Source organism: Panthera onca, chromosome C2 (genome assembly GCF_046562875.1).
Source record: "Panthera onca isolate mPanOnc1 chromosome C2, mPanOnc1 haplotype 2, whole genome shotgun sequence".
In the NCBI taxonomy this organism is placed as follows: Eukaryota; Metazoa; Chordata; class Mammalia; order Carnivora; family Felidae; genus Panthera; species Panthera onca.
The window spans coordinates 124632239-124653238 of NC_138347.1; the positions used below are offsets into that span (position 1 = coordinate 124632239).

The window sequence follows — 21000 nt, forward strand, 5'->3', positions numbered from 1 at the left end:
TCTCCTTTGTCAGCCTTGTTAGAGCTGCACCCAGCCTCCTTTTTCAGCCCCCCTTTTTTTTCTTTTAAACTTGCTGAACACAGAGAAAATGTAATACCATTTCCTGGAAGAAAATAGATGACTACATTGTGGACCACAAGTTGTTAACACATGGAGATTTATTGCATAACCCCATACAATTAAGTAAAGACTTAACAAGGCATTTTGTCTTAAAGTGTAAAGCATGCATTTTCCCCTATTTTGCTTGGCAGGACATTAAGTGAATAGTTTTGTGATCCAAGAAAGAGATTCACTTAGTTTGAGATGTTTGCTGGCATGAGGACATATTCAGGAGCATCTTGCCAAAGATTACCAGTGACTTGCTTTTATAAATGGACTTTAAAGATCCTTTAGTTAGCTGTCATTAAAATAGGGCTTTTTTTTTGCTTTTACATTCTCAGCTAGGTTTTAATTTTTAATGAGTGTGTTTATGACCAGTTGGCCTTTGTTTTCTGTTTTAGTGGTAATTGTTTTTTCTTTTATTTAAACTTTCCTTATTAATTTGTGTCCAGTTGCAAAAGTAGAACATGATTGTTGCAACAGGTAAAAAAATTTAAATGCCAGTCATGAAAACAGTTATTGATCTTTTTTCCCCAAACTGACTTGAGAAGCCTTCCTCCTATTAATTTTCTGAATAAGTTTATATAGAATTGGTATTATTTCTTCTTTAAATGTTTGGTAAGATTTACTCCAAGCCATCTGACCCTAGAGTTTTCTTTGTGGGAAGGTTTTTAATTAGGAATTTAATATCTTTAATGGATATATAGTCATATTTTTATTTCTTTTGTGTCAGTTTTGATAATTTTTGTTTTCTGAAGTATTTAAGTTGTTAAATTATTACGTTCATAATAGCCCCTTAAATTAGTTTTCTATTGCTGTTTAGCAAATTACCACAAACCTAGCAGCTTGAATACGTATTTATTAGCTTGTATATCTGTCAGTCAGAAGTCTAGGTGTGGTGTGACTGGGTTTTCTGCTTATGGTTTTACAAGGTTGAAATCCAGGTGTTAGGTCGTATTTCTTCTGAAGACTCTGGAGAAGAATTTGCTTCCAGGGTGATTCAAGTTATTGGTCAAATTCAGTTCCTGGAAGTTGTAGAACTGAGGTCCTCATTGCCTTGCTGGGTCTTGGCAGGGGATTGACTGGGGATTGCTCTTAGTTAATAGAGGCATCTTTCAAGCCTGGCTCTGTGGCTCTATTTTTAACTCTATAGAAATGGAGAATTTGTCAAGCATCACATTCTTCCCACATTTTGAATCTCTTGCGGGGAAGAGCCTGGTCATTTTTTGATGGCTCACCAATATCTCCCTTCTTCAAAGTTAGCTATGTCAAATAGTATAACCTAATCACAGGAGCGAATCCATTATATTCACAGACCCAGAGATCCTATGGGGCACATGATTCTCTACAGTTTGTAGTGAAGTTTGTTCAGTGAAGATTCACTATTCTCCCTGGCTGGCACTTGAATATCTTTTGACCTTTTTTTTTTCAAATTTTATTTTTTATTTGTTAAAATTTACATCCAAATTAGCTAGCTTATAGTGAAGCAATGATTTCAGGAGTAGATTCCTTAATGCCCCTTACCCATTAGCCCATCCCCCCTCCCACAATCCCTCCCATAACCCTCAGTTTGTTCTCCATATTTATGAGTCTCTTCTGTTTTGTTCCCCTCCCTGTTTTTATATTATTTTTGTTTCCCTTCCCTTATGTTCATCTGTTTTGTCTCTTAAAGTCCTCATGTGAGTGAAGTCTGTCTTTTGACCTTTTAAGTGTGCTTAGAATTCTGTAGCATAAAGCTTTCTGATCAGTCTTTTCCTAGCCTTGTGGTGTTTCACTTTTCAGGTATGCATATTCATATTCAGTGCTGTCCCAAATCTAGAAGATGACACTAGTGCACACAGAGCTCAAGAAGCCCTCTGGTTATAGCTCTAGCGGGAAAGAGGTCTTCTAACTCTGAGAGAGAGTGAGGATCTCCCCACTTTTCCCCTCTATTATTTGTTTCTTGTTGTTTTCTCTGTTCTCATTTGCCCCAGTTTCTAACAAGTTCTGTGGCATTAGTAGCAGTGGTGGCAGTGGTAGTGGCAGCAGCAACAGCAGTGGGGACAGGCTAAAATGCAGAGAGTTGAACCTTCCTCTATGTTTAGAAGAGTTGTAGTATCAGGAGAATGGGGCAGATCCTCACTGGCTTTTTTGTTTTCCTTTCTCCTTTTCTCTTGTGCTATTTGGCATAGTTCTAGGAAGTGTGGGTGAATAAGGCCTCAGCTTTCTGGCTGGGTGATTAAAAAAAGGGGAGCCCCAGGCAACCAAAAAGTACTTGGATGATTGGAGAGTGGGAGGAGCTTAGGAGAGCAACCCCTTTAAGCTGTTTATGCTTACAGGTTTATTCCTAAACTGTACATATGTGGATCTGAGTCTTAACTGCCAACACACTTTGAGAAATGAACTGTAGCATAAACTACCACCCAGGTCTCAGTCTGGTCACTGTATGCTGCACACATAGGACAGATCCAATAGCTCTGTAAATAATTTGACTGAATTGGTATTAGAACCATAGCTTCAAGGGGCTTGTTGCACCATGGAGTCTGAACCTAATCATTGTCTGCTAAAATATATTAACATTTTCTGTAAGATATAAACAAAACCTGGAGTCCCATAACATAGTGGTCAGAATGGTCTGGGATGCAATTTAAAATTAATTGGCATATGAAGAACTAGGATGATATCAAGTTGTGTGCATGATGATAATCAACAGGTGTCAGTGCTGAGATGACATAGATGTTAAGTCACTTATAAAAATGCTGCAAGTAAGGGCAAACACAATTGAATGGAATGGAAAAGTGGAAAGTCTCAGCCAAGAAATAGAAGATAAAATAGGTACCGTTTGGAAAATTTAGAACTGAAAAATACAGTAACTTATAATTTATAAAGTCATTGAATGGACTCAGTGGTAGAAATGTAATCAGAAGGGAAAGTCAGTGATTTGAAGATTAATAAAAATAATTTTCATTTTGAACAAAATAGAGAAAAATGATTGAGGGAGAAAAAACTCTTTATAGCCTTATATACTGTGCAGCAATATCAGAAAGTCAAACAGTATCAGAAGGTTGAACATCAGAAGGTAATCTGAATTTCAGAAAGAAAAAGAATATAGTTCAGAAAAACTTTTTAAAGAAATTCTCACTGGGAGCTTTCCAAAGTTGGTAAAAGACATAACAGATTCAAGAAACTCAAATGAACCAGAAATTGGATAAACACAGAATTTTAAGTTTAGGTACATCTGATATCACACTTATTAGTCCAATATCCTAACACTGCCCGGACTAGTTATGTGGTTCTCAGCACTCTTATATTTAGACTATTAAAATATATGATCAGAGGCACCTGGGTGGCTCAGTTGGTTATGCGTCCTACTTCGGCTCAGGTCATGATCTCACAGTTCGTGGATTCAGGCCCTGCATCGGGCTCTGTGCTGACAGCTCAGAGCCTGGAGCCTGCTGTGAATTCTGTGTTTCCCTCTCTCTCTGCCCTTACCCTATTCTCACTCTGTCTCTACCTCTCAAAAATAAGTAAACATTAAAAAAAAAATTTTAAATAGGGGCACGTGGGTGGCTCAGCTGGTTAAGCATCCAACTTAAACTCAGGTCATGATCTCACGGTTTGTGAGTTTGAGCTCCGTGTCGGGCTCTGTGCTGACAGCTCAGAGCCTGGAGCCTGCTTCTAATTCTGTGTCTCCCTCTTTCTCTGCCCTTCCCCCACTCATGCTCTCAAAAATGAATAAACATTAAAAAAAAATTTTTTTTAAAAACCATAAAATATATATAACCTGAAGAAAGAAACTACCTTAACGTTTTTCTCTTTTCATTTCAGTGCCAGGAACACTAAATAAATACTTGTGCTATGAATTAATACATTTTAATGTAACGATCTCTAACATCTTCATTTTCTTAGTTAAAGGTAGCATAACATTCCTTCCAAAAGCCAGAACAGATCTGCTTTACAAAGTGATGCACTCCATGAAACTATGGGAATTTCAGACTATTCATATCACTGACATTTTTTTGTGGCTAGTATGTACAGGCAGAAAGTAGTAGATTTTGGCCATTATTACTGAACAAGAAGGAAATTAGGTGCAGTGTTGGGAAAAGTTTCATGTCTTGCCCAACACAGAAACATGTTTAATTGTTGAGTTCAGGAATGTAGTCTATCCTCCTTGCTGTAGCAGAGTGGGGAAGTTCTCTGCATGCTAAAGCCTACCTTCTCTTGCTCTCCGCATGTTTTGGGGCTTGTGCAAAAAGGGTTTCCTTGGAAGTTTACTGAAGTTGGACAATAAAACATGACTGTATTAAGCATGATGGTGCTCCAAAATTCTTTACTTTTCAAACCTTGAAGATGATTCAGACCAAGGATCAGGAAATGGGACAATTTTGATAAAATTCCATTTGATACAAGTTCAGAGTATAGTTTTTCATGTCTGCTATCATGGGAGATTCTAAGTTCCGAAAACACGTGGGGTTTTTTTGTTTTGTTTAATTTTAAGTGTAGGTCATTTTTAGTACTCTTGTTTGTTGTTTTTAAATTTTTTCTTTTTTAACATTTATTCATTTTTGAGAGACAGGGAGAGACAGAGCATGAACAGGGTAGGGGCACAGAGAGAAGGAGACTCTGAGCTGTCAACACAGAGCCCGATACAGGGCTCGAACCCATGAACCGTGAGATCGTGACCTGAGCCACACAGGCGTCCCTCTTGTTCGTTTTTAACCAGGTATCAACTTGAATCATTTTAGTGAATTACTAGATTTCTCAAGTAGATATAATCTTAATGACTTGGTCTTAAATCACACTTTGACTAATTATAATTAGATAATGAGTAATATTTCAACACTTTTTCAGAATATGCTGGGTCTCTTTTTTTATTATTACCATGTCTTGGTTAGAGTCTTTATTATTATTTTTTTCTAGATCATACCCTTTGCTATTCTTGTTTATAGTTAGTACAGAACTTTTCAAGTTCATTATACTTGCGTTTTTTTACCTTTGTATCCAGCTGATCCATAGTTTTACTTCATTCCTTATATCTCAATTCTGTTAGAAGTTGGTTGATGGAATTATAACTAGCAGTTTTTGTTTTGGTTCTTTCAATACTAGCTAACATTTATTGAGTAATTATGTAGTGGACTCCTATATGTTTTTATTCTCAAAAATTGTCAAAACCAAGAGATGCTAACATTTTTCCAGTTCAGCAATTTATTGTAAGTAGCTGGTTTTTATCACAAAAACGTTGAGAAACATTTATTTCTTTATAGTCTACTTGTTATTTTTTGAATAAACTATTTCATATGTAAAAGGTAATAGAATTCATAAGACTTATAACTGTTCAGGGTCACCGAAAGTAAGAACTGAATGTCACTTTTATCCTGAAATTCCTACCTTACATCCTATCATACAAAAGATACAGAATGTGTTTTTTGTTTTTTTGTTTTTGTTTTTAAATTTTTTTTAACGTTTATTTATTTTTGAGACAGAGAGAGACAGAGCATGAACAGGGGAGAGGCAGAGAGAGAGGGAGACACAAAATCCAAAGCAGGCTCCAGGCTCTGAGCGGTCAGCACAGAGCCCAACGTGGGGCTCGAACTCACGGACCGCGAGATCATGACCTGAGCCGAAGTCAGACGCTTAACCAACTGAGCCACCCAGGCGCCCCCAGAATGTGTTTTTTGTATGTTTTGTTTTACTTATGATTTATTGAATCTTCACAAATGTAAGAGCTAAGTGTACATGTACTTGATCTGTCTCCATTTCTCTTTCTCTCAGCACGCGCACACACACACACACGCACGCACACAAACCCTATACAAAATTTTGACTTTTTAAAAAATAATTGAGAATATTTAATAGTCAAAAGTCAGGAGCAAGATTCACGGTAAGTATGTATTATAGTAAGATCCTCTGTAACTGCTTGATGTTGGATTACATATTTTGCTTTCTTGTAGTATACCTCATGGTCAAAGCAAAGAAAACATGATCAGTTGTAATATTCAGATTCTCTTAAGATAAACTAGTCATTCATGTGTTTGTAGCTCATCCTGATACTATTGTAAATTGAGAGATATTTGTGGCTCCTTATGAAGGAAACACAGTGGGAAGTAAAGTGGGCATCAACACTCATGCCAGCATCTTTACAGTAGGTAAAATAACGTTTCACATATCTTTCTTCTATAGAATCTTTCACTGGGTAGATTTAAAATATAATATTAAGTACAATTGAGGAAAAGTTATTCTGTAAGAGACAAAAGTAATTCACTCTCAGTTTTATACTCAACCATGTGATGGTTTATGTTTAATTGAATGGTAATAATTTGAACTTCCCAGAGAAATAAATGTACTGTGTGTCTTTCAGGAAATTCTGAATGCATATTTTTTCCCCAGATTGGGTTTTGGGTAAGGTTTAGGCAGCAAATACTTTGTTGTGCCTATGTAAGGTCAGATATAGATATGAAATCCAAGCATAAATACTTTGATCATCAGGTGAGCCTATAGTGGAATTAAAGTAGTCTTAGGGACATGACGTTCATAAGCAGGGTTCATGTGTGAATAGATGAAAACCCCCACCCTACCCCCACCTACGTCTTTACATGGAGATTTGTGGAGGATCAGGTGCAAATGAAATAACCTGCATTTTTCTGGAAGAAAAATACTCTTTAACCCCTTTACTTCATCCCAGCATATTTGCCATCTTCAATCTTCCCCACCCACGTGACTTCATAATTTATTAACAGTGATCTATCTATATTTGGTGAGTATTGGATTCCTTTTTTTATTAGCTACATAATTTGATCTTCCTCATTACTTGCTTTCCTTATCTTATAAATAATAATGGACTAGTATTTCATTGTTCTAATGTTCTATAACTTCTCAATAGAATAGGTTGACCAACAGGAGGTATCCATCACAGCATGTCATCTTTAGGTAGCAGAAACCTGATAAAAAAGGGAGCTTAAATAAGGGCTTTAAAATTTTTAATATTTTTATTGATTGTGAGGAAGGCTCATCTTATAGAAGAGTAAATGGCTATGCAGGTTTTCAGCAGTTAAAGTAATGGTAAGAAATGTTCTTGCAGTGATGAAACAATAATTTTACATTTGAGACTGGTTAGTCATGGTGCTGGTTGGCCCAAAAACATGTAGTATGGAGAGGAGACAAGTGATTAGGTTTATTCAGGGTATGGACCTCAGTTGTGTGTGACAGAGGGAGAGACCGGCATTGGCAGAGAGTTTTGGGGAAGGCAAAGGCGGACAAATCTGATGGGGAAAGAATGGGAGGTGTCGGTCATTGAAATGAGGCTAAAAATGGGCAAGGGGATTTTCCTGTGGGAGTGTCAGAGTGAGTTAGAAGGAGAAGTGGTAGAAAGTGAGATGTAGCAATTAGTGATTTGGAGTTGCTACGGTGTGGGAAAGTCAAATTCTGCATGTGATTGGGTTTGTGGGGCAGAGGGGAAGGAGAGGAAGTACTGTGGAGATTTTGAGGTCAGGAAACTCGGAGGTCAGATGGATTGATTGCTTTAGGCATGTGGGCCCTGCCTCAACACCTCTTAGTTTTTTTTCCCTCTCATTTGGATTTTTCACATCTTGGAAAACAATTACTGATATGCTCTTTGTAAGAAAATTGAAAAACTGTACCTCCTTTGCTTATTATTCTTAAGCCTTTGCCTGTAGCCTAGGTACTTCTTCAATTCCAGACTCCTGTTTTGACAGGCGTCAGTACACATTTCTGTGTGTGTGTGTGTGTGTGTGTGTGTGTGTGTGTGTGTGTGTTATTTATTTTTGAGAGAGAGAGAAAGAGAGAGACGGTGAGTGTGAGGGAGGGGCAGAGAGAGAGAGAGAGAACAAGAGAGAGAGAGAGGGAGAATCCCAAGCAGGCTCTACCTTGCTTGGTTGGGATTCTCTCTTCTCTCTCGGCCCGTCCCTTGCATGCAGGTGAGTATGCTCTCCCTCAAAATAAATAAACATTTAAAAAAAAAAAAAAAAGAGGGACATCTGGGTGGCTCAGTTGGTTAAGCATCTGACTTCAGTTCAGGTCATGATCTCATGGTTTGTGAGTTTGAGCCCCTCATCAGGCTCTGTGCTGACAGTTCAGAGCCTGGAGCCTGCTTTGGATTCTGTGTCTCCCTCCCTCTCTGCCCCCTCCCACTCACACTGTGTCTCTCTTTTTCTCAAAAATAAATAAACATGATTTGCACTTTCCTGATTAAAAAAAAAGAAAAAGATAATGACTAGTGCATAGTGATGGAACCTTTCCTAACCTCCTGGTAAACTAAAATTACCATTCATTGTGTGTTCATTAATTGATGCTCCGTTTTCCTGAGGTATCTCAGGGAGGAAAAGAAAACTTCAAAATCTTAAGTTTTGTGCTCTTCCTATCTTCCATACAATTTTACTAACACTAAATTCCATCTTTTGAGCATTTCATGATAGGGCCATTTCTTAGTTGCTTAGGAGAAAATAATTATGGTTCTTATAGGCAATTGCAGTTTTCTTTACAGAATAAAGTAATTATTATTCTTATTTTGTCTTAGCCTTTAAAAATACTAGTATTGTAAGTGTCTCATAGTTTAGATACTTTGAGCATAGCATAAATGTAAATACAAAGATTTCCTAAAAGTGCTGTTGTATAAATCTTTCTTCGTAATTATTATCGTATAATTTACAGAGTAAAAAAAGAATCTCCAGACTTTTTGCCTTATTTCAGGGAACACAGGGGAATATCATTTAAAGTACTGTAGACATAGACTTAAAAGTTGCTTAAGGCTGTGACTACTCAGTCTTGACAGAGTCTGTTTATTTTATTTATGTAAAAAAATTTGTTTAATGTTTGTTTAGTTTTGAGAGAGAGCACATGAGCAGGGGAGGGGCAGAGAGAGAGAGAGAGAGAGAGAGAGAGACAGAATCCGAAGCAGGCTTTAGGCTCCGAGCTGTCAGCACAGAGCCCGACGCGGGGCTCGAACTCACGGACTGAGAGATCATGACCTGAGCTAAAGTCGGACACTCAATCCACTGAGCCACCCAGGCACCCCATGTCTGTTTATTTTTTATTTGTTTATTCTTTTGACACTGTTTAAAAACAGATAACCTTGAATGGTTTTTTAAAAAGTGATACAAAAAATGATTTCCATTTTCATTCATATTTGCATTAAATTTTATGAGTTTTAGATTGATTGTGAGCATTTGGTGTTATGCTTGTATTTAGGATCTTAAATTTAGATCATCCAGCTATTTTGTTTGGTGCTTTCTAGAATAATATTTTTGAAGTATTTTATTTTGTGTTATTTGTTTGTTTGTTTCTTTGTTTTTGAGAGAAAGAGAGTTCCAGCAGAGGAGGGCAGAAGGAGAGAGAGAAAATCTCAAGCAGGCTCCATGCTGGGCACGGTGCCTGACACAGGGCTTGATCTCATAACAGAGATCATGATCTGAGCCCAAGTCAAGAGTTGGACCCTTACCCAACTGAGCCACCCAGGCGCCCCAATTTTAAAGTATTTTAACAATAACATAAAATATAATTGAAAATAACTTAAGAGAAGGATAACTCACCAATGTTCTTACTGTCATAGTACAACTAGTTTTATTTGTATTCATTTCTTTGTACTGTCAAAATGTGAATATGCTTTTAGTGAGTATATATTGTATTTTGTTATTTTATTTTTTATTTAAGTTTATACAGTATAGGCTTGTACACAGTGTAGGCTTGATGATGATGGTTTCAAAGTAAGAAAATAAGGGCGCCTGATGGTTCAGTTGGTTAAACCTCTGACTCTTGATTTCCACTCAGGTCATGATTGCAGGGTTGTGGGAGCAAGCACCATGTCAGGCTCCATGCTGAGCCTGCTTAAGATTGAATCCTGCTTAAGATTCTCTCTCTCTCTCTCTCTCTCTCTCTCTCTTTCTCTCTCTCTCTCTCTCTCCCCCCCCCTCCCTCCCTCCTTCCCTCCCCCCCCCCCTTTGCCCCTCACCTCCACTCTCTCTCTCCCTCTGAAATAAAAATTTTTTAAATGTAGGAAGAGACTTGGGAGACATTCCATCCATCACTTCCTTTCCAGTTTTGCAGAAGAGTAAGACAAGATCCCGAATAAATGAAGTCAGTGGAAGTGAGCATATGATAGTAATAGTTTTTATATTTATGGTCTTGGTTTCTGTAGATCTGTTTATACATACATTGAGACCTCTTGGATTAAGTGAAAAATAGGTTAAAATAACAGTTTAGTGAAGTATCTACTGATTAATTATAGCCTGATGGTTCTGTGGACAAAAGGTTTTTCCTAGAGTTGGTATGCTCCTTCTCCCAATATACGATTTTTCTTCAAAATAGAGGTGTTCATTAGTACAGTGTTCATAAATCTGTGTTTGTTTTTGTCTCCTTCATTATAGGTTCATGTCAGGGCTGGCCTTTTTCATGGTACCGAACTCCTGTGTAAAACCATCGTAAGCTCAGAGGTATCAGGGAAAAATGATCACATTTGGAATGAACCACTGGAATTTGATATAAATATTTGTGACCTGCCACGAATGGCTCGATTATGTTTTGCTATTTATGCAGTTTTGGATAAAGTGAAAACGAAAAAATCGACTAAAACTATTAATCCCTCTAAATATCAGACCATCCGGAAATCTGGGAAAGTGGTAATTATGCACTACTGAAAAATTTTTATAATGAAATGATTTTAAGACTCTTTGAAATAATTGAGTAATATAAGTGAAATTTTATCATATAACTTTGGTCCATAAGAAGTGATTTTAAAAAGACAATAAATATCCATTTTTATATTCTGTTTATTTATTTTCTCTTCTGGCAGATTTGTTTTAGCAAATGTCCTACTGTAAGTGTTCTATTATAAATATTATACTTTTAAGAAGAGAGAGGTGTGGGGTGCCTGGGTGGCTCAGTCACTTAAGCGTCCGACTTCGGCTCAGGTCATGATCTCACAGTTTGTGAGTTTGAGCCCCACGTCGGGCTCTGTGCTCACAGCACAGAACTTGCTTTAGATTCTCTGTCCCCCTCTCTCTGCCCCTTCCTCACTCATCCCCCCCCCCCTTTTCAAAATAAATAAACTTAAAAAGATACAGATAAAAATGAATGAAAAGATCTAAAAAATTATATGTCCACAGTCCCTTAACTAAAATTCTAGGTGCCACATATACTTGAACACTCAGAATTTTTTGAATTTTAGAAAGATTACACAACACACTTCACTCAACACACCCTGTGGGATCTGGAGCACAAATCTGTAATCAAACACATCAGTATCCAACAGTGAAATCTGTGACTATTCATACTGAATGAGACAAATGAAGAGTATCAGTTAAGTTCATGCCATTTCTGACCATGTTTTACTGTCAAGTGAAATTTTTTTTTTTTAAGGTTTATTTTTGAGAGAAAGAGAGCGCTTGCGTGCGCGCGTGAGTGGGGAGGGGCAGCGAGAGGGGACAGAGGATCCAAAGCAGGCTACACACTGACATCAGCAAGCTTGATGTGGGGCTGGAACTCATGAACCTCGAGATCATGCCCTGAGCCGAAGTCAGATGGATGCTCAACCGACTGAGCCACCTAGGTGCCCTGCACTGTCAAATGAGTTATGGACAAACCTTTAGTTTTTGGAGTTTGTTAGATTTTGAGGTTGTGGAAAAGGGATGGTGTACCTGTTCTGATATTCTCATCTTCCGTTTCCTGTTTTTAGTCAGGTCTTTTTCATTTTCTTATAAGTTTAGAAGGCATGGAGGCATGAATTGTATACTTGTTTTAAAAAACTGGTTACTATATTTATGTATGTGTATTTGTATCCTTTATTTTTTACTGTGAGAATGCAAGGCTTTTCTTGTGGCTATTACCATATAGTTAAAAAAAATAAATTTTAGGATGTAAAAGTCACAGAAGAGTTATTTCCTCAGTGTTTTTTCTTCCACTGATACAGAATTTTACTAAAAGCTTTTGACTATTTATGAGTATTTTTGATAAATTGTGACCAAGTTAATTGGTCTAGATACCTGTGTAAGTCTGTCAGCTTGGCACTTCCTTTTTAGAAATATTAATAAATTCTACAATACCAGAATACATTGCCTTCTCCTACGTAAGATTTACTTAGGCTTAAAGCTCTTAAAACATACAGCCTGACATTATATCACGCATATTTTCTTGAATCATTAAAAATTCCTTATCACTTGCAATGTTTATACATTAAATACTGTTTTTTGGATATGTTATTTTATCATGAGACATTAATTGGCTTTCAGAGTTTTCTTGAACCACTGTAAAGATCTTGAACATTTTTCCATGTATATCTTGTTTTATTTTGGATGATTTTTTAGAAATCATCGGGAACTCTAGCAATTTCTAGAACTAAATTTTTGAAACAAAGGGCATGTACACATTTACATGCCAAAGTTCATTTTCAGCGTATTTATGCAATGGTATCTTTTTCAACAGCATTATCCTGTAGCATGGGTAAATACAATGGTTTTTGACTTTAAAGGACAGTTGAGATCTGGAGACATAATATTGCACAGCTGGTCTTCATTTCCTGGTAAGATTTATATCCTAATCCTTAAATAGTAACTTTTGGCATGTGGACTAGTTACTGTTTCTTTATGACTCACTATTCTTTTAGTTTAGTAAAGAAACCTTCATTTCATATCTTTATTATTCTTTCTAAAACAGATTCCCACAGATGGTTTTAATATGTTTAAAAAGTGATTTATATCTGAATATATTTGTTATCTTAATGAATATGTTGTTGTTTTAAACATTTTATTTTTGCAGGCTTTGGAGAAATTGTCCTAAAAAACAATGTCTTATAACAACCTTTGTTGCGCCTAGTTGTACTAAATTTACTGCACTAATAGAAGGCACATCCACTAATATGGGAGGAATAGTAAAAATACAATAAGTGTTTAGTTGGCTTTAACCCGAAATTTGAGCTATAATTTGTCTGTATTTCTTAAATATTATGCAGAGCACCCCAATAAGGTAGATAGTTTTATCTCCATTTTACAGATGAGAAAAGTGAACCTCAGAGATGATAAGTTGGTCAGTCGTACATAATTGGCTCAAAACCAGGGTTTATACAAAAGATTGCTTGACTCTTTCCATTATTCCATATTGCTTTTTTTTGAATGTTGGAAGTTTTTAGTGTAAGCTTTGCATTGTAATAGTGGTTTTCTTTTTTTCCCCTGCTTCATAGCTCATTAATACAGTTAATAAAATTGTGAACTTACGTGCATTTTAAAATTATTTTGTGGGTGACAGACGTTTGAAAATATTCATTTATTAGTAGTTGCCATCTGAGAAACTGGTTTTGGATAATCAGTTCCTCACAGACGTATTTAAAACTCCTCATATTCTAATATTTTATGTGTATATATATTCTTTAATTTCTGCTCTTTCCTACATATACTTGTAATAGTTTTTATTAATCATGTTATTCCCAAAATATAGAATAGTAGGCATTTATGCATTTCTTAAGAGAAACTGTGAGTGTCATAACAGTAAAAGTTATGCATTTCAGCAGTTATACTTCTTTCAAAACCTTAATTTAGATTCACACATGTTCTCCAGAATCACCAAGCAACTTGACTCGTATTTTTAGCAGAATTGATGATTTTGGACAGTATTAACTTGGCATACCATGAACCTGACTTCATCTCTTAACAAAATATAACATGAAAAATAATAAATGAACACATTTTCTCTGCATGTATCAACTCTAGAATTGTCGCTTTATCCCTGTAGGAGTGAGGCTGAAATACAAATAGTCTTTTTTTTTTTTTTTTTTCCAAATAATCTATTATCTAGAGTCCCTAGGTCATCACTATAGGGTATATAATCACATTTCTGGTTGCTTTTATATCTTTCCCGATTTCTTCATGTATACACTAGGAAATATTCTATTTTTTTTCCATTCTGAAAGGAAGTAGCATTTTCTGTGCAGTGTTCTGCTCTTGCCCTTTTAACCTTATGTATCTATCTAGAGTGCTGCTGATGCTTTTTAAAGTAGACTTATCTTTTGATAATTTAAGCAAGTGTTACAATGAATAACCTTGCTTATGTGTAGGTATTTGTGTAAGATTTCCTAGAGATGGGTTTATTGTGTTAAAGAATATATACATTTGTTATTGTACACCTGAAACTGATAAATCACTCTATGTTAACTAACTCGAATTAAAATAAAAACTTTAAAAAAAATAAAAACTTGGAATTTTAAAATAAAAAAGTAAATACATTTGTAAGTTTGATGAATAATCACAAATTGCTCTCCAGTAGAGACTGTACCAATTCATACTCTCTATAATGTATTAGAGTGCCTTTTTGTAACCCCTTTTAAGCAAGGTTACCTCTATATGTTTGGGACTGATAAGAATACTAAAATGGTACATTTTACTTTAGATAGATTGCATGTTATGGGACAAGGAAGTATAATGCTACCATAAGTATAAGATTTTAATTTGCTGAGAAATCTGATTTAGAAGTGTATAAATGATGAGAATTGCTTCCTTCTATGAAATTTGACGATATTAAACATGAGCAAAGAATTGATCAGGACCTGAAACTTGCAAATACTTTGTGAAGATTTTCTAGCATTGGTAGATAATTCGAGTGTGCATAGTATCTGGATATTAGGCCTGGACACAATGGATTTTTATCTTTTGTTTCCTTAGGAGAGAACAACTGCTAAAAATCAGTGTAAGGAAGGACATACTAGTTTGCAGACGGGAGACTTGAGGATGTACTGCTAATTCTGTTCTCTTATCTTGAGTTTAATGTCTTTTTAATAGTTTATCTGTGAAATGAAAGTTATATGAACTCCGGGGTTTTATGAGAGCATTGAAATGTAAGATGCCTATGCACAAGTCTGTGAATGGACCATTTTAGAGTGTGGGAGCAGTGCCTTGAAGAAAGAAGCAGTTTATAGCAGTACCACTTGAATGGAGTATTGCAGAGACTACTGGAGAGGTGTTTAACTGTATCAGCAGTTATGGAATGATCTAGGAACATAAATAGCATTAGGTTTGTTCAAAAGAATGTCATTGAAGACCCTCAGAAATAACAGTTTGGGTACTGTGGTGACCACAGAAAATAAGAAATCCCTATATGTGATGAAGTTAGGAAAATTTTTTGGTCACGTTATTTTGATTGGAAGCAATTCCAATTAAGTCTTTTTCAAGATTGAGAATTCTTACCAAATTTGAAGGAAGATGTGAGGTACGTATTAATTTTTGTAAACTTTCTCATTTTAGAGATGTATGTAAACGTATTCAACTCTTGTGTCAAGTATTAACAGAAAATTAGAGGCTTACTGATAAAATTATCTGACAAATTCCTTAGGTAACATACTTTAAAAATAATTTTCATGGTTGAAATCTATTAAGAATTTTAGTTTAGTTTCAAAAACATTTTTTAAGAATCAAAATTATTTGCATATTTTAGATGAACTTGAAGAAATGTTGAATCCAATGGGAACTGTTCAGACAAATCCATATACAGAAAATGCAACAGCTTTGCATATCAAATTCCCAGAGAATAAAAAACAACCTTATTATTATCCTCCCTTTGATAAGGTAAGCTAATTATTTTAAAGGCCACTATGTATGAAAATCATTGAATTGTTAGTTCTTGGCTCTACATGTTTATAATGAAACTTTACGAAAACTTTTTCTTTCCAAACGTCACATATGTTGTCAGCTTGATTCAGTGGAAAGACCACTGAACATGGAGCTAGCTAACTCTTACTTAGTCTTGGCTTCATCACTGACCAGGTGGAACATAGTATCTCTGGAAGTCAGGTTTCTCATTTATAAAATGAGGAAATTATAATGGTTCTCTGAGGTTCTTTTCAATTGAAAACGGCTGTAAATGCATTCATATGTAAATCTGAGCATGTGAAACGTCCTTAAAGCTTGCCCAGCATATTCAGGGATTAAAGACATATTCACTGCTGTTGTTAGAATTGGTATTCAAAGAACAGATAATTTATGTTGAATATTACTATCAGGAAGACTTCCTAAGGTACTGTTATTTATGTAGAATCTATACCAAGGACTTCCATTTCTAAACACATTTCCTTAGTATACAAACTGCTTATCTTGGCAATCTGGAGGGTATCTCGTGGATTTGAAAATGGGGCTTTGCTAATTTATATTCTAAGAGAGCTAAGTTGTCATATGTTTTATCTTCAGGCTTGGCATCATTGCTTCACGTGTGATTGATGCTGATTTTTATGAGAAAATCTTGAAGCAAATTCTCAGAGAATAACTAATTTATTTTATTTCCTTAATCTATGTGAGAATAAACTTCCCTTAAAAATTGATAATATACCGGTCAGCTAAGCATTCGACTCATGATTTTGGCTCAGGTCATGATCTCATGGTTTATACGTTAGAGCCTCACATCGGTCTCTGTGCTGACAGTGAAGAGCCTGCTTGGGATCCTCTCTGTCTCTCCCTCTCTCTCCCCCTCCCCTGCTCATGCTCTCTCTCTCTCTGTTTTTCAAAAGAAATAAAAATTTTAAATAAATAAATACATTTGATATCACACTAAATAATATTCAAATCAATTGTATTTTAAAATCCAGCACTACCAGACCTGTATAGAATAGATTTCTAAAGTAGTATGTAAATTAAACTTGTTACCTAATGTTTCTTCTTTACTCTCATTTTAATTGAACTTTATCGACATAAGAAGCAACTTTTCGGGGCACCGAGGTAGCTCAGTTGGTTAAGCATCTGACTGTTGGTTTCAGCTCAGGTCATGATCTCATGGTCCATTCAAGCCCCACATCTGTCAGTGCAGAGCCGGCTTGCAATTCTCTCACTCCATCTCTCTCTACCCCTCACCCGCTTATGCTGTTTCTCTCTCAAAATAAATAAATAAATGTAAAAAAAAAAAAATAAGCCTTTTTATTTCAAATTCTTCTAAAGTATTTTCTTGATTAGTAATAATAGGGGTTATTACAGCAGAAATCTCAAATCTCAGATATGTCAAGAACCATAGACCTTAGTGTTCATTGAGTAGAAAAAGGTATTTTGACTCCTCTTTGCATTCATGCCTTGGCTTTATTCCTTAGAATAGCAATTTAACCAGAAGGCATAACTACTTGTGTTACGTTTAATAGTATAAGCTACAACTATTTTTGTGTTGTTATAGTGTGAGTTCAACAATTATAGTTTCTTTTGGATGAAATGGGGGGAGAAGCAAAGTAGGAGGAGAGAATCCCAAGCAGACTCTGAGCTCTCAGCACTCAGCTGGGTGCAGGACTCAATCCAACAAACCATGAGATCATCACCTGAGCCAAAATTAAGAGCCAGATACTGAACCGACTGAGCCACCTAGGTGCTCCAAAATGGGGTGCATTTTATTATTATTTTTTAAAGTAATTAATTTTTCAAATTTACATCCAAGTTAGTTAGCATATAGTGCAACAATGATTTCAGGAGTAGATTCCTTAGTGCCCTTACCCATTTAGCCCTTCCCCCCCCTCCCACAATCCCTCCAGTAACCCTCTGTTTGTTCTCCATATTTAAGAGTCTCTTCTGTTTTGTCCCCCTCCCTGTTTTTATATTATTTGTGCTTCCCTTCCCTTATGTTCATCTGTTTTGTCTATTCACGTCCTCATATGAGTGAAGTCATATGATATTTGTCTTTCTCTGACTAATTTCACTTAGCGTAATACTCTCTAGTTCTATCCACGTAGTTGCAAATGGCAAGATTACATTCTTTTTGATTGCCGAGTAATACTCCATTGTATATATATAAAATGTGGTGCATTTTGAAGCATTTTTACAAATAGAACATCCTCTGCAAATTTAAATAGTTTTCACCTGCTATTTCAAGAGAGGTCCAGTTTTTAAAAAACAAAAAAATATTGCTTACGTCACTAAACTTTTTGCTTTTGTAATCTCTTAGTCTGTCTTTGAAGATGAATTTGAGATAGAGGGTTTTTCTTTAAATATGTATAAATATGTTTATAATTATTGGGTTTTTTTAATTGTACAATTTATATGCGATCATTTAAAATATCAGTTAATACAGATAGAAAAGGTGAAAGTTCCCTGTGTTCTTTTTATTTAATAGTTTTTGTTGTGATCACTTGTGTACCTTTTGCTTTTCAAGTCAATTTTATGGTTATTGATTAATGACTGTAATCTCATTTTGTTTTTATAACAACCCTATGAAATAGGATAAGAGTTATCACTGCACTTTACATTTGAGGATACAGTTAAATTATTCATTTAGGATTATATAACTCAGTATCAGGATATAAATCTTCAGATTCTTTAACCACTGATTTTTCCCGTCTTTTCAAGAATCAGAGTCTCTTTAAAGGGCACCTGGGTGGCTCAGTTGGTTAACCATCAGACTCTTGATTTTGGCTCAGGTCATGATCTCACAGTTCATGGGTTTGAGCTCTGTGCTGACAATGCAGAGCCTGCTTGGCATTTTACCTCTTTTTCTCTCTGCCCCTACCTCATTCTCTCTCTCTCTCTCTCAAAATAAATAAACTTAAAAAAAAGAATCAGAGCCCATTTAGAACTTAATGAATTCAAACGGCTGTCTCTTGATACTCTACTTTTGTTATGTTAATTCAGAAAAACAGTGACAAAAACTTACTATTTATTTAGTAACTCTTGTATACCTTTGCATTTTCTTAAGCAGAAAATATTTACCTGTATTTAAAATTCTTTCATATGCATATGCAAGCCATTGCTTATTTTGTCTAGAGACAATGCTAGTGCACCCTAGGAGTCACAGTCCCTTATAATAATACCCTTGATACCCAGTTGTCAAGAGTTTAAAGATTGGGATGGGGGGGGGGCGCCTGGGTGGCTCAGTCAGTTGAGTGTCCAGCTTAGGCTCAGGTCATGATCTAATGGTTGGTGAGTTCCAGCCCCATATTGGGCTTGCCGCTGTCAGTGTGCAGCCTGCTTTTGATCCTCTGTCCCCCTCTGTCTCTACCCCTCCCTGCTCGCATTCTGTCTCTCAAAAATAAATAAAAATATTTTCTAAAAAGATTTAAAAAAAAGTTCGAAGATTGGGAATCACTGTATAATACCATTTTGCATTTAAAATTCATGTTTACATTATAAAGCATAGAAATGCCAGACCATATGTTGTTTCTTTTAGTCTAAGTACAATTATAATCATTTACAATTAAAATTTTCCAAATATAAGAGCCAAAATTTAATTTTAAAAGTTTTTTTTTAACAGATAATCGAGAAGGCAGCTGAGATTGCAAGCAGTGACAGTGCTAATGTATCAGTAAGTATCAAGGTTTTAAAAGGACCCTTTCTCCTTATTAGTTACTTTCATCTCATTTATGGTAATGAGCTTATAGATGACCATACTCTTATGGAAGAATAGCCTGAGAATGTATGTGAGTATGTACATACTATGTTTTTTGTTGAATGGCAGCTGTTTGTAGGTGGTCTGTGTTCAGTGGTAAACCCTTTTCTGATATAAGCACAGGTTTAGCAGCTCGTCTTTTTTATTGTATTGTATTGTATATACTGTATGTATATACTATATGTATATATGTGTGTGTATATATACACACACACATATATACATATAGTATATATACATATAGTATATATATATATATATATATATATATATATAGGCTCCATGCTCAACATAGGGCTTGAACTCACCAGTGTGAGATCAAGAGTTGCATGCACTACTGACTGAACCAGCCAAGCACCCCCAGCAGCTAGTCTTTAAGGGATGTTATGCCACCTCATAGATTGACAATACTGTCTTTTTGAATAGTATTCAGTTGAATGAAGAGACTGTAATTTTATTTATCTCATGTAACAGCATATATAATCAGGCCAGGATTTACAGTGCTGGGGAGCCAGTTTCTTCCATCTTGGTGCTCTATCATGTTAGTGTGTACTTTCTGTCTCAAGTTTAATACTGGTGCTTCAGTTTCTTGTGTATTATGGTGCAGCCAGCAAGGAATAGGGAAAGCAAGAGTAGAGGCCGTACCCATTCTTTTTGAGGATATCATTTATATGCCTCATTGCTGCTCACATCTCATTAATCAGGACTTCCTCACATGGCCATACCTAACCACAAGTGAGGCTGGGAAATGTAGTCGTAGGCTGGGCAGTCATGTGCTTGGCCAGAAAAAGATTCTAGTTAATAAAGGATGAAGAGCAGAATGCATACAGAGGAATAAACAGTAATTTCTCCCACACATACCCATTGTTTGTACCCAAAAACTACAAAGTAGATTACTTTGTTTAGTTTACACCATATGCAATTTTTCTACCACCTATACTTTTTAGTTTAATTTTTTTACTCTTAAGATCATTTAAGACTTTGCTGAGTCTGACCTAATGTTCTCTTACCATGTTGTCTGTTTACAGTTTTTATGTGTCTTCAGTATAAGGCCATTCTACATAGAATGGTTAATTATATAGAGGCCAGAAGACAAAATGGAGAGAATGTATGTTTTTTCATTTACACAGAATCAAAGCTCTATTTAAATTTGGCTAGTTGGAGAAATGTCTGGCTCAGGGTGTCTTCTGCTTTGCCATTAAGAGTTTTCAAAAATATCCATAGTCCTGCAGTACAAGTCATCTACTACCATAAATACTTTGAGAGCACTTCTTTTTAATGACACAAAAGAAGCGCAAGTATACGCTTATCAGCTTGCCATGCAATTATGGGCAGACCTTGGGGTTACTGTGGGTTCTGTTCCAGACCACTGCAATAAAGGGAATATCACAATAAAGTGAGTCATGAATTTTTTGGCTTCCTACTGCATATAAAAGTTATGTTTACACTGTACTGTAATCTTACATGTGCTACAGCATTACACCTAAAACACAATGTACATACCTTAATTTAAAAACACTTTTTGTTAAAAAGTGCTAATCATTACCTGAGCTTTCAGCAAGTTGTAATCTGTTTGGTGGT

The 21000-nt window shown here is 35.7% G+C and overlaps 1 protein-coding gene across 8 annotated transcripts in view; it reads left to right on the forward strand.

Moving 5' to 3' along the window:
• The window catches only part of PIK3CB (phosphatidylinositol-4,5-bisphosphate 3-kinase catalytic subunit beta), a 189108-nt gene that overhangs the window by 101249 nt on the left and 66859 nt on the right, over nt 1-21000 (forward strand). For all 8 annotated transcript variants that reach the window (XM_078432300.2, XM_078432302.2, XM_078432307.2 and 5 more), the window contains 4 exons: nt 10458-10709; nt 12511-12607; nt 15508-15638; nt 19285-19335. In XM_078432300.2, the coding sequence (XP_078288426.1) occupies nt 10458-10709; nt 12511-12607; nt 15508-15638; nt 19285-19335 (531 nt within the window). The remainder of the gene's footprint in view (nt 1-10457; nt 10710-12510; nt 12608-15507; nt 15639-19284; nt 19336-21000) is intronic.